Source organism: Poecilia formosa, unplaced genomic scaffold (genome assembly GCF_000485575.1).
Source record: "Poecilia formosa unplaced genomic scaffold, Poecilia_formosa-5.1.2 Scaffold97, whole genome shotgun sequence".
Lineage (NCBI taxonomy): Eukaryota > Metazoa > Chordata > Actinopteri > Cyprinodontiformes > Poeciliidae > Poecilia > Poecilia formosa.
In genome coordinates, this window is record NW_006800036.1 from 536,477 (window position 1) to 551,499 (window position 15,023).

At 39.5% G+C, this 15,023-nt stretch overlaps 1 protein-coding gene across 6 annotated transcripts in view; it reads right to left on the reverse strand.

Moving 5' to 3' along the window:
• The window catches only part of ndrg4 (NDRG family member 4), a 46,420-nt gene that overhangs the window by 12,628 nt on the left and 18,769 nt on the right, over positions 1–15,023 (reverse strand). For 2 of the 6 annotated variants that reach the window (XM_007558518.2, XM_007558517.2), the window contains exons 2-4: positions 10,314–10,404; positions 8,463–8,621; positions 4,417–4,455 (exon numbers count right to left, since the gene is read on the reverse strand). In XM_007558518.2, the coding sequence (XP_007558580.1) occupies positions 4,417–4,455; positions 8,463–8,621; positions 10,314–10,391 (276 nt within the window). In that variant the 5' untranslated portion in view covers positions 10,392–10,404. Of the gene's footprint in view, positions 1–1,113; positions 1,350–4,416; positions 4,456–8,462; positions 8,622–10,313; positions 10,405–15,023 lie in introns of those variants that run through there. The other 4 variants (XM_016674512.1, XM_007558519.2, XM_007558522.2 and 1 more) reach the window with 4 other exon arrangements.

Genomic DNA, 15,023 nt, shown 5'->3' on the forward strand with positions numbered 1-15,023 from the left:
CAGCCTAAACCTTACCTTTACCCTTTTCCTAACCTGACCCCTGACCCAAAAACAGGGTTTCCCCTTGTGGGGACCAGGCTCCTGTCCCCACAAGGAGCAATTGGTCCCCACAACGTAGTATATGTCAGGAAAATCGTCCCCACAAGGTATTACAAACAAACGCACATGCACGCACACACACACACACGCGCGCACACACACGCGCACGCACGCACGCACGCACGCACGTACGCACACACACACAGAGCATTGATCACTGTAACTGGATTCATGCTTTAAGCTGCACTGAAACCCCTCTGATGATGCTGCTGCAGCCTCTCCTCTCTGGATCAAACAGACCCTAAAATATGCTCTGACATCACACCATTACCGTCCTCATCCCTGCATGTTTTTTTTTTGTTTTTTTTACCCAGACCTGAGTATAAACATCTGCTGCTGTCAATCTTCCAGTCTGGAGAAACACAAACATTCATGGCTATTTAAATCTATCCCTGCATAGCATGAAATAATAATAAACACACAGGCAGCAGTTAAGTGCCAGAATTTTCCATAATCCTCTCAAAAGCAGAGAGTCATGCAGGATAGTTATGAATTAATCCAGTCCGCTTATCTCGCTGTTAGTTCAGCTTTGAAATCAGTGTCATCCACAGTCAGCATTCTAATTTAAGGCAGTTACTGCATGAGGAGGTGTGTTTCCAGTCTGCTTCAGTGTGTGCATCAACACAGCAGAAAAGACAAAAATGACCTACAAACATCAAGTTTTTGCCAATAACAACATGCTGGCATGATTCCTCTGTAGGAAGAGTCGAAGGAGAAAGGAGGTGAGCAGTAAACGTTTTCTCGCCTTAAATTAGATTTTTAAAAATTCAAATATTCCTCCTCAGATTGGCTTCTGAGATTGAGCTTCAGGATGTCAACATGCAACTGCGTTTGTGCGCCGATATGTGTCAGTGGGACAAACTCAGAGGATGGAGCATCGCTTGGTGCTGATGCTGCAGGACAAAGCGGACCCCACACCAGCACACGTAATGCACGTTTTCACATCGAGCAGAAGCGACAACAGCCTAAATAAAATCTCCCATTGGTGTTATTCTGTTTGCACTCGTCACTCACCCCGTCCCAACACTCAGGCATGGTTGCAGCGTGTTAACTGACGGCTGCAGGGAAGGCAGACAAGCGGTCAGACCTCTCCTGTTTTACGGGACTAGGTCCTGGTGATGCGCTCGCTGGAGGATGGAGGGCTGGATGGAGAATGCCGCAGAGTCTTTGTCTGCTCTGCTCTGCAGCCAACAACGCGCTCTTATCCTGGGAGCAGCCGCCCCTCCTCTCTCTTTCCTCCCTCACACATCCCTCACCCTGCCTCACGTACTCCACGCGGCGGAGGCAGGAGAGCATGGGCAGCATGTTGGTGATAGGCTCAGAGAGCTGCAGCCCCTCGCTCTCTTATTGGCTCGACTATCATGTCAGTTATCAGAGGCTCTCTCATCAGCACCGCTGTGCCTGATTTGATGCGATGTTTACCCGTTTTCCCTCTATGACCTTGTTTTGCTCGTAACTTCTGACAAATAAATTAGGCCAATAGTTACACAGTTAATTACAGATTGCACTGGATTATGTCAGCAACGCAAATGCAGACATATGATGTGTATGGTTTTTTTTTGTTTTGTTTTGTTAACCCCTTTGTTAAAAGCAGCATGACTAACAATTGTTTATTACAGAATCAGTCATTATTTTGCACATCGTTTCACTCACGTTGGATCCAATAGGTTTACACACACAGCTACACACACACACACGCACACACGCACACGCACACACACACACACACACACACAATCTTTTTTATTAAACAAATGAGACCAGAATTCTGCCAAATCATTTCTAAACATTTTCTCTGAACAACAAATATATTTGGGGAAACAATATGTAAAATTTTATTGAATAATCTTTTTGCAGAAGCATGCACACTTTCGTGTATTAGGATTCGGTGGATTTAATGCAAAAAGAATTCTGAAAAAAAGTAAAACATGGCCACTCTAGTGGAGTTCAAATTGCAAATTTACCTGCCTTCCCGTCTCTAGCACTAGACTCCCATTCAACGAGATAAGTCAACGCTTTAGGCACAGCATAGCGGCTCCTTTCTTTTCCATCTAATAAGCAGCCCAACAAAACCAGAAACTAAACCCCAACGAAATGGCATCAGCATCACCTCCACTAATTGAACCAGCAACGAGTGAAAATACTTTCAGAACATAACTAACAGCTGAGGAGTATTTGTGCAGGAAGTCAATGGGCACAGCAGCGCAAATCAACAGAAAAGACACAATGGGATATGTATATTCATCTGGTGGCTTCATGCATATAAAAAAGTAAATAAATGGGCATCTTCAACCTGCAAAACTCTGGCTCAAGGATAAAATCTGCAATGCTTTTATTCAATGCACAACATTTTTCACACATCTGTAGTGACAGCGTTGTGACCTTGACTCTCCCATCTCGTCATATGGGAGCTGCAACAACCCAGCGATGAAGCAGAGTCAGGCTCACAACGCTGTATGATGTTCACAGACACCAAACCCACATTTCTCTCCAGTTAAAGCAACATGCGCCACGGTGGAGAACCAGCAGCCTACGTGCAAATCAAGGTGGCAGCAATGGTGTGCCGACTGCAGAGCCTTCCTCTCTCCCTGCTCTGTGCTGACACTCATCAACAAGCCCTTTGTCCTTCCTCTACGACTTCCACTCGCCCTTTTCCCCCCTCGATCTTTCACGTTTTTTTAAACTCCGTCCGTCCCACTTTTTTTTTCCTGCTGACAGATCACTCAGGATCTTTCCCCTGCTGTCATTGTCTTTGTCCCCCTTTTTCACCCAGACAAGCAGGAGATTAACTCTCTGCTTGCTGACTCTGCATCTCCCCATCAGCTTCAAACATATAAACATCCACGCTCAGCATAGCTGATTCACTGGTGTTCACATCAAATTGCTTGATTATTCTTGGATTTTTTTTTTTGCCTTACTCTAAATGTTATTCTATAATAATTATAATGCATAAAAACATTTTGTTTGGTGATGCAATTCTCTGAAATCTCTTCTTTTCTGTTGTCGTGACCTCATGAACTGGGTGTTGACCGTGTTTAAAAGGTGAAAATGTATAAACAAATGACATTATATCGTAGCTGTGTAGGTTAAAAGATTAGAGCAGAAGGGAATAAAACAACGTCCGAAAAGTCGTCCTCACCTTTTCACTGAAACTGATTTCAGAGTGAACAATTTAGCAAGTCACTGTTTAAAAATAATCACACATCACGCTGAACCTTCCTGCTTCATTGTCACAGTACCTGAGATCTCAGGCGAGGTGGGGTGTGACGACAAGAGAGAGAGAGAAGTGTTTGTTGAGTTTCTTTCTGTCACACTTTGACTGCCACTTATCACATAAGGAACTGAAGTTATGATCAGCAAAACCAGTCAGGACTGATCCACGTGATTCTGAAATGGTGTATTAAAGTTCGGAAACTGCGCAACATTCACGTTTGGCCTCGAGCAACTTGGAGTCAAGGAGTTTGGACGGCTGAGAAACAGTCCAGTCCTTTGCCTCTGACGTGTCAAATTCAGGAGAGTCTGAGAACGCTGTAGCTCCGCGTCCTGCAGGATCCTGAAGCACCGGCTTCAGCTGCAGTCTCTACGCCTTCTGAATCATGTCCATACTGTTGAACTGGATGTGCTTCACAGTCTGCTTGGGTTACCTTTTTACCCTCCATAATTTCCTCCTCGCTAACGTAGTTGTTAGCTCAAAACTTGAAGTCGTCTGAAAAGCTCACTGCTGCAGTAAGCTTTCGTGGTAGGCTACTGACTGCTGATTACAACTCCACAAAACTCCACTTCAGGGGCTTAATATGACATGAAAACATATTTCAGGGTGACAACTGCTTTACAGGTAGCGCAGGAACGTCAGGACTCCTGGACTCAGCCATCTTGGGTTTGATTCGAGACCTTCGAACTTTGCTTCAAATATTCCTCCTCTAGTAATCTTTTTCTATTTCCTGCCTGATCATTGCAAATAAATTCCATTAGTGCCACAAAATATACATATAAAAAACGTTTTTACAAAAACTTCTTAAAAGCAAACATTGTTTATGTGCATGAGAGCAACAAAGTCTTGAATTCCCCATCCAGATGAATCACACACTCCATGCAACTCTGCATAAAATTAGTGTCTATTACTTTCAGGACAAGCAGCTATTATCTCAGGGATTGGAATAAAATATTCATTCCAGTTTATCAAAGCATGCAGCTCAAAGGGATGACCACAAAAAACAAACAAACAAAAACACCCCCCAAAAACCAAGAACCGCCACAGTGTGAGAAAACAGAAACAACAGTAATAATTGAAGAGTAGAGGAGTGAGCGGGTTCGTACCTTCCAGTCGCCTGGTGGCATCAGTTGTTCAGGGCATTCCTGGTCAGGGAGGCAAGCACATAAAACACATAAAAACTATTATGTCAAAATAAGAAAACATGGATGAACTTTACTGTCCTGCATACAAGGAACAGAACATCTACTGTCGTAGAGACGACAGAAGCGCTCCGCGGCTCCAAACAAGGCATAAGGCAGCGTATTTACCATCAGCTGCAGCGTTAGAAGCATAAAAAAAAGTCACAAACTTTAAAATAAAAGGTATTTCATGCCTTTGAGTTTCCAACGCCTCTCAACGTAATCAGCCTATTTGGGTGTTTCGGCCTTTTGTTTGTTTGTTTGTTTGTTTTTTTGTTAAAAATGAAACCAGCATCAATATAGTCTGACATTTTTTTAAAGAATCTACAAAGTATACTTTTGTAGATTCTTGTTTTGCAATATAATATCAATTAATTTAAAATATATTGGGGGAAATTAATGACTGCATGCATATTCCGTTCCTTTAAAGAGACTTTCCATATTGAACAGAAGTCCAGCTAAAAGATTTGTCACAAAGAGTGAAATGAAGATTACCAGAGAGCAGTCAGTGTAAGTCTTTGCTTTTTCCGTTATCCCAAAGCGTTTTGCCAACAACCAATCAAAAGCAGAATAATTCGGAGAGTGGAGTGGAAGATGAGGATATCCTAACAAAACAAACACTAGAATCTGAAGGTGTTAAATTTCACATTAAAACAAAGCCAAGTTTCTGGTTTTGTGTGCGCAAACTTAAGTGCACTAACAAAGTTGATTCTGATTCGCCTGATCAAATGTGGGATGTTTCTGAGGAAGAACGGAGAGAATCTCCCACATCCAGATTTTCAAATATGACTGAGATTTATTCAGCCACAGGTGGACCAGCGTACTGGCCTAAAGGGGTGTGAACATTTATGTGGTCTTTATTTTATTTTATTTATTTATTTATTTATTTTTGCAAATTCTTGTCCCAAAACCCAAATTATATTAATCACAGTTTCATTTTTTCAAAGCAATTAGAGGCTGAAGCATACAAGTGGGGCAAATACTTTTTCTATACAGTAAATTAATAAACAGGCTTGAAAAGTAAACATCAAAAATGAATTCAAGAGTATGAAAGTTTCTCAAAAAATGTTTTCTCTTCACTTTTTAAGCATTTTAACAACTATTCAATCATATAAATCAGTTCTGAATATTTTATATAATACAATTGTCAAATTTATGTCACACATTTCCTAATGTTCAATTTGACATCTTCTTATTTTTTCTTCCTTATTTATTTATTTATTTATTTATTTTTATTCTGATCTGTGGATTTTAAGGAATACTCAAAGAGCATTGTAAGATTGTTTTCCAAATAGATACCTTGCATAAATGTTTAACTTAAAGGATGTGTGGGAAATTGAGAAGAGCTTCAAATTAAATAATGGTGAAAGATGGTGTTTGAATACATGATGCTGTGCAGCAGCCAGATCCCTTCTCACGGCAAACCACCTCGAAAATGATCTGAATCAACAAACAATTAATGTCTTGCAAAAGTATTCATAACCGACAAACTTTTCCGCATTTGGTATAATTCAACCATAAATCATTTGTGCACTTTATTTGGACTTTTGTGATGCACCAACACAAGGTACCACATAGCTGTCAAGGAAGATGATACACTCAGTGAATTGTTTATAGGACACGAGTGAACAAAAAGCATCACAAAGTCCAGGAAAATAGGATATAAATCGAAAACCATGCGTCTGTCCAGCTTTCAGTTATACGCTATGCTTTGTGTTGATCCATCATATAAAATCCCAATAAAATACCCTGAATTTAGAAATGTGACATATGAAAAACTTGAAGGAGTAAGAGTACTTTTGCAAGTTTAACCAAACCAAGATCAAGACAAGAGACACCTTTTCTTGATTGGACAAAAGTCATTAATTTGTTGGTTTTGAAGTTGTAGATGTGGGTTTTAAGTTAATTATGTGTTATCTTTCAGGTGATTTGAACCTTAAGAGGAATCTGGTCTTTCATGTGTTGACATAAAACACAAATACGGCATGCTTAAGAACAACAGCTACTATCATATATCTATTTTTTTTTTTTTTTACAAACTTTTTGCACACCAAAACAGGTTCACTCATCAGAAACATTGTTAAAAAGCGTAGAGCAGAGCAGGAACATCTGTAAATCTTAATAAGACAAAAACAACCAAATTAAGGGCATGGATGTGTGGTTAGACAGTTTGTCAGAACAGATGGCTCGCCTCCTTCTTAAACATGCACACCTCTGAATTTGTAGGATTAGTTGGGGATGCTTCAGAAAGAAAACATGAAAAAAAAAAAACACACACACACACAAATATAAAACCATGACTGAAGTAAAAGAGGTGGATAATGGAAACAAGATGTGAAATTTTAGTAGCTGTGATGACTTGAAAGAAAATGACAGGAGAGCCACAGAGAGTTTAGAGGAGGGAAACACCTGAAGAAAGAGAAACAAGTTACAAAAAAAAACACAGGATCTGAAGCTGCCTCAAAAAAAGAAACTGCACCAATACGTTGCTTTGTTTGTACCACATTAACAGGATGTGTACGGAGCAGACTATCCAGACACTTATTTAATTAATTGAACTCATCCTTGAAGGAAAGGTGTAGTTTTGAGGCAACTTGGATCCCCACAGACTTATTTCATGCAGGTGGTTATATTTTTTGTTCAAACAGGGAAGACGTTAGTAATGGTAGTAAGGTGGTCGGACCAGCAGGTGGCACTCTTCTCTTCCTTTTAACACACCCGATGTGTAATGGCTCAGTTCAGGAAGATGTGAGACTAACCAAAGGGAATGAATTCGTAAAGGTGGCGGCTCCTTTAGCCTCGCAGACCTGAACAGAATGTTAAATAACTAAAGCTGCAATTTTGTGTGTCTGTGTCTTTCTTTCTGAGTTATTTTTGGGAATGCAGATTTTGGCCTAGATTTCAGGATTTGTTTTTCTAAGGATTTCTCTCAGCAATACTAAGTTTAAGACATCCGGTCCTGGAGGATCAAGGAACTGACTTGATTAAATCCACAGGGGATTAAAACCAATTGTACTGCCGTGTTTTGCTTTGCTGCTTAGGACGTTCTTTAACTGTGAGCTAAACCAAAGTAGTTGCACAAGACAATAAGGTCTTAGAAAAATAACTAGACATTAACTCCATATCAGATTTGCAAAACATTTTCCTAGTAAGGTTGTTACAACTGGGTCTGGACAAAATGTCTTCACGTTTAATTTTCAACTAAACTTTTACAAAGGTACTACTTAAATAAAAGAGCCAACAGCTTCTGTCACAATGTGATTTAGACTAATCAAATAAAGTTTTGTTTTCTCTGTTAAGATGGAAATGTTAGCATTTAGCTTGTTAGCTAGTGAGGACTACATACACAGAAAATAATGCCCTAATGTTTAATTTTCAGTTTAATTTTCACCATTTCAATAGTTGAATAAATCAATCTAATTTATTCAAATATAGCTTAACTGCAAACATTTACCAATTTCAGCTTGTTTCAAATGTTTCTCAGCATTTTAGCTTGTTAGCATTTAGCTAGTTTGCTTAGTAGAAATTAGTGCTTAACAAAATGTCTCAATGTTTCATTTTCAGCTCGTATTTTCATCAAAAAATATTGTTTATATCAATAACCAATTGTTTAAATCAGAATATGTGATTTCAGTGCATGTTGATAATATAAATGTTCTCATTTTTTCTGATGTTAGAAACCCTTCAGTCAGTTAACTTGAAGATACGCCATCTGCGACTTTAAGACTGAAAAATATAGAAATTCATTTCACCAAATATTTAAATTTGGGTATTCATGTATATGTTATTTATTGCCATTAATTTTAGAGGACTCAAATCTAACTAGGCTTGTCACCATTTAACTATTACTCTTAGTTTTGGAAAAAAAAGCGTCTTTCTTTTTTTAAAGTAAATTTTTAACCGTATAATAACTGTTGTGCGTTGATTTTGTGTCCTGCCTGTCAGATGTTTCTGGTTGTTCTGGTAGTTACCGGGAGGACCCCGCTGGTCCGACGGCGGGTCTGGCGGAGCCAGTGCCGTGCGAAGGCATGCCAGCGGTGAGTGGGGCGGCGGGGGGGAGGGGGTTCATTAGGGGGTGCAGGGCTTTCGGGGCACGGGAGTCCCACCGATGCCTCCTCTCCTTTATCCTGCTGTGTTGCAAAACAACAAGCACAACAAGGTGGTTACTGGGCAACAACTAAGTCAGGCAGATTGGCAACATACAGTCAACATAAAACATGATGTCTATAATTCACATTTTCTTTCTCTAATGCTTGTGCAGATCTCCCAAAATGCTCTTGGTGAGCTTCTTGTCCTTTAAATGTCCAAGGAAGAAACATCGTGTCCCATTTCATTATAGCTCTTCTGTTCCTGTGTCACCAGAAAGGTCAGGCTAAAGATTTGCAGGCCTCTTCTAATTAGAGTAGAGGAACAAGTGGTGGGTCTTGATCAAACTTGGAATCAAAAGCAACAATAAACCAGGAATCTGCTCCATTCATGCCTTGCTAAAATGTACTTTGCACCAATGATAGTTATGGAAACTTAAAAAAAAAAAAAAAAAACTTAATATTTCATCACAATTTTTACTCGTGAACTTTTTTTGACAGTTTCATTTGTCCTGCAATGTGAACAGGACCACAGCATCCCATTTGTTCTATCTGATCAAATATTTTTTCGTCAATCTCAATCCAAACATTGTTTTCTTTTCCCATGCCGACTGAATGAAGAACTTGTCGGACATTAATGGTTGTGGGTTTTACCACCATCTTGTGCAACCAGCAATCACTCACTGCTTTTAAAGGTCACCTGTCCTGCAGGGCTGCAGACTTTAAATAAGCAGTGAGAGGCATCAGAGTGTGTGCTTGAGCAAAAGGGGTCATTCATAGAATAAAACAGCGGCTAGTCAAGTCATGCAACATGTAACCGGATCAATGAGGCAGCAATCAATGGCATTCAATATTTACCAACAGAGAGTTATAATGAGCAGGCCTAATGACCTTTCCAGCTGATCAATTGTGGTTTTTGAGATTTGTACTAATGGAGAACATATTCTGTTTCTTCCCATTAAGAGACGGATCTCCTATATCACCTCGATGAATCATATTTCTGACAAAGAGAGTCACAGCTAAGCCATCGCATTAGTCAGCAAAACTAAAGTTGGCAAAAGGAGACAGAGTTGCTTTACTGGGACGTAATTTTCTTTCTTTTATTCCTCTCCATCGCGGGCTGTTAAAGACTGTTTAGGCGTTTCTCATCCAGCTTATCTGAGTCCTTATTTTAAATCAAGCAACTTTTATCTCCACAGTTGAAAAGAATAATAACCACGTCACTTTACTTTGAAATTGTTGTTAGAAAAGCTTCAAGATGCAATTAACGGTGTGCTTTCCAGGCCTTTTCGAGTCACTTTTGCATCAGAGAAGTCTCCAGCATTTTCATCATTCCTGCATCAAGAGGTATTCAAGAGCCCCTGATTTAGCCTCAGCCTCTACCTGTTGCTTATTCAACGGGTAAGTGGCCTGGAATAAGTGGTGTTTATGTAATCGTCTCTGCCTATTCTCTTTTCTTTTTTGTCTTTCAATCCCTCAGTCTCTTTCTCTCAAAGCTTAAATGAGCTCTCATGTTCTCACAGTGTTGTCATGGTTGGATAGAGTTCATTAATTTCCTCCTCCGCTGGTAAACAGGCCCATTGTCTAATTATAAGCCATCACAAATAATGAGCACAAACATCTCAGTCTTAATATGCCAAGAGTTTTTAAAAGCCCTCACTAATGGCATTTGGATGCCCAGACAGGAGGGCAAATGGCAACAAAAACACATGCAAATGATAAACATGGTGGACTAACCATGTCTGCATCTGCTCCTCTTTGCTCCAGCAGCAGGGGCTTCTCTTCTGTGATCTGCTGTTCCTTCATCCCTGCCATCCTGGACAACAACCTGCAATCGTAAATTCAACGTGGAATAAAAGAAAAAAAAAACAAAACAAAACATAAGATTACTTTTTGTGTCAAAGTCTGTGAAAAAAACACGTCATCATTTTTTTATGTACATATCACACAATTGCATATCCGCCCAAACATTTTTTAATTGACACAACTTCTCTGTTCTAAACATGCAGCTAAGCAAGACAGGTTGAAAAACTCTGTAGCATGAACAACACACCTTAGAAGCAGCACACAAGCTATGAATATGCATCACTTCTATGGGATTTGCTCAAATCTTGCATAATTTACCCCGAAATAACATGACTTGATTCCATGCTGCACTATGCAGATGTTCAGTCTGCGCCACTGAGGGTTCACTCTCTGCAGTATATACTGGATATTTAAAGGAGCTCCAACAGGAGAGAAGTCCAACCCATTTTCTGACTAATTTGATAAATACATATTTAGCCACTTGGGGACACTTATAGACAGGGAACAAATCATTAAACCTTCATTCCAAGATTGAAGAATCACAAACAGAAGAGGGAAATAAAAATCATAGTGACATCTTGGCAAAGTAACTTTCTCTTTCCTGACACAGTGACATACTGTTAATCTTACACTTATGAGCCTTATAAAAATGCATTAAATAAAACAGATAATATGTTTTGATTTTTGTCAAAATGCACTTAATTTATTCATAGCTTTCACATGTGATTACCAAAAATTAGGTTTGACAAATCTTTGGTAATCACTCTTGAAAAAAGAAATACGTCCGTTCGTCCATGTATCTTATGCATGAATAAGTTTGTCTATTCCTTTTCTTTTTATTGTCTTCCGTTTCTTCCCAGACAGATTGCTATTTTTCTTGGTTTGTCCAGAATCTCTGCTTCATCACAATATTTTAAATCTACGTCAAAACTCCTATTATCAAAGTATTATATTTAATATTGAAAAATGTAGCATCATTTTTTATGTTGCACCAAAATTTTGTTCCAGAAGTTCAAAAATGATGTTCAGAAGCTTTTGAGGGGGCTTCTGAAGCCCTCTCAAAAGCCCGTCTATGTGGGATGCTTCTGATAACAGAGACAGATTTAAAATGGGAGCTGACATAGATGCTTACTGACCGAGATTACTCGGTTTACAGTGGAGCTCGGACACACACGGGCTATTTTTCCAAAGATAATACGAGGACTGAGCCTCGATAAAAGCCCTAATCAGAACGGAGTGTTGTGGTTAAACACGGAGCTGATACGGCGCTCCACGCAGTGTACACCAGGCACATCAACGCACGCCAAAAACGAGGTCAGACAGCAATAATACAACAACAGTGCCAGTTCATGACATCAGTCCACCAACGCAGAAACACAGAGTAGCGTGACTGCATTGATACCACCAGGGGCTTCTACTGCTTCAGAGGGTAAGCAGCCTAAATGCTCCATGTTCAAACTGCAAAATGTTACCGCAAAACCATTTTTGTGTTGTATTTAGTAACACTCTCAGGACAACTACACCTCCTACTTGATGTTAGGTAGATAAATGGACACAAACGTCCAGGTGACACATGCTGACACATCCAGGTGACACATGCTGACACATTTTAGGTATTTTCAATACCTAAAATATAGGTATTTTAAATATAGGTATTTAAAATATAGGTATTTTAAATTTACCTATATCAAAGGTATAGAACCATGCAAATGCTACTGCTATAAAAGTCTTTCTCTGTGACTCTTGATAATTTTACTGTGCATAAAATTATGTAAATAAGAAACAGGGCATTTCAATTATAATCACTGGAGGTGGAGCTAAACATTTTTTTGTTTTAATTTACAAATAAATAAATGTGTAGTTTCTGCATGAAGAACTTCACCATAAAATATTAGGTGACAGAATAAAAGTCTAAATCTGTACTATAAATTACATTTGATATCAAATATAAGGATGTGTTTAAATAATACATTTATGAAGAATGATTTTGCAATCAAGATGCATGAATATATTATACAACCCTTAAAATATTTTAAGATTGCTTATATCAAACTTATATTTTTTTCATATGTTTGAAAAGAAAATTACATAAAAATATGTTGTTGTTGTTTTTTTACATTTAAATCTGAAATATTGATATATACAAATGTGTTTATTTTAATTTATTTCTGGATAGTTCTTTCATATTGAACTGATTAAAATCTGTTTTGTTTGCTCCCTAACAGCTCTGATAAATGAATTTGAAGAGGGTTAAGCAGTCCCAAAACACTGTTAAAACATTAAGGATATCTCTATAATATATTAGTGGAAATTTTACTCTCAGCTATCAAGGTAAAATATGAACATTAACTTGGAAGTGAGAGAAAACGCAGATATAAAACAACCAAAAAAAACGTCTGCATCTGTTAATCATTCCTTCCTCTTCCTCATGTCCTCCCTTGTTCCCTCCAGCAGTCATTCAGCTTTATCTCACTGGTTTTATCAGACACTCTTAAGAAGACAAAGCACAGATGCCAGTTACATTCACTTTTAGCAGCTGATGAAGAGTGGTTTTGTCTCTATAACGCTGCAGTCAGATTTATTGCTGAAAAGGGCTAGAGATGACTCACTGCAGCTCAGTCTTACCAGGTGCATGTTCTCGCCGTAAGCATTACCATTTACCGTGTTGTGACGGTAACTCGTGAGCATGTTTTCTCCTTCCTTCTGTTTATCACCTCTCTCTCTCTCTCTCCGTCTCCCTCTCGTCATGACCAGTTTATTAAATGGGTCAGTGTGACCTTCTGCAGTCACTGGAATGGAGCCATGAGGGGTAATAGTAAGGGAAAAGAACCCAAACAATACCGCCTATGGTCCAGTTACCCCATTCTTACTGCTGATACATCTAGTGGCACATGTTTACTTTTTACTGTTTGCTGGACTAAAATCTGAAATCTGTAATTGAAATACTTTAGAAAGAAAAAATGTCCCAGGTTGATTTCTAGAAACCAGAGAACACATTAAGGACAGATTTTCCAGAAACTCTCGTAAAAACAGAAATTATGGGTGTATTGATGGTCTTCTATACCCATGTAATTCTATGCATAATTGTGAGGTAATAGGGGCTACATGAGCCCTACAGGTAGACTACACCATAGGCCAGATTGCCAGTCCATTAAATCAACAAAACATAGCTGAGCCAAATAACTAAGTAATTTAGAGTTTCCAATTTGTCAAACTTACAGGATTCTTGACTGTGAAAATGTGAAATCAGCCAAGAGCAACCACATCAAGAAAGGATAGTCCGGGGTCACCAACTCCAGTCCTCGAGGGCTACCGTCCTGCAACTTTTGGATGTGTCTCTGCTCAAACACACCTGGATCAAATAAACTGCTCATTTCCAGCCTATTGCAGAGAGGAACGAATGCTGGTGAAGAAATTCAGACATTTTGGAGCAGAGGTGAATCTAAAAGTTGCAGGATGGTAGCCCTTGAGGACTGGAGTTGGCGGCCCCTGGATAGATATACCCTAGACCAGTGGTGTCCAAAGTTGGTCCTCAAGGGCCGGCATCCTGCATGATTTAGTTCTCTCCCTGGTTTAACGCTCCTGGATCAAATGATGGCTCGTTAGAAGAGGAACATTGAGATGCTGAGAAGGTTGTTACTACCACCAGGGAGAGAACTAAAACATGCAGGATGCCGGCGCTTGGGGACCGACTTTGGGCATCACTTCCCTACACCAGGGGTCCTCAAATCTAGACCTCGAGGGCCGGTGTCCTGCAGGTTTTAGAGATGGCTCTGCTTCACCACACTTGAGTAAAACAAGCAGACCTCTGGAGAACCCGGCTGCACTGCGGAGGTAATTCAGCCATGTGATCGAAGTGTGTTGAACCAGGGACACATCTAAAGGTTCCAGGACCCCGTCCCTTGAGGCCTGGAGTAGAGGACCTCCGCCCTAGATTGTGAACTGTTGGGTATGAACTTCCTCAGTCTTGCTTAGCTTGACTCGATGTCATGAGATGAGAAAATGTCAAATCCAGTCATTTGAGACTTGACTTGGGCAAATGATGTTTGCATTTTGTGAGCAATCTCAATCCCTTAATGACTGATTTCGACTTGGCCCTGAATGACTTCGGGCTGTTTTTTTTTTTTTTTTGCTGTTTCCTCACAAAGACCTTGAACATCCATTTCCAAATCACAATTCTGCAAAAGATTCATATCATCTTGATTTGGACCATACAGAGATGGACATGCTGGTGCACTTGGATCATCAGGTCACAAACTGATAGTGTATCACCTTATAATGTAAAAACTGATTATTATAATCAAGTCTGAGCATTGACCACTTTGTTCTAGCAACTATGTTTTTGCTAATGTCGAAAGAATAAACATATAATTTGCATTGTGCCTGCTGATTACTCCTAGGCATTCTCATTGTTATGTTCCTGTTTTGTTTCTGCTTCTTTTGTTTCTCTTCCAAAGCTTTATGTCTTCTGTTTGACATTGTGCTTTCCCCCCCCCAAATCCCTGCTTCTCTGTCTCCAAGCATCTCCTCCTTTTATCTTCACAGGCTTTGACATTTTACCTCTCCTTCTGTCACTCCAACATCTCTGTCTTGCAGCTGCCCTCTCTCACTTTCAGTGCTTTGCTTTCAGTTTTTCTTCTT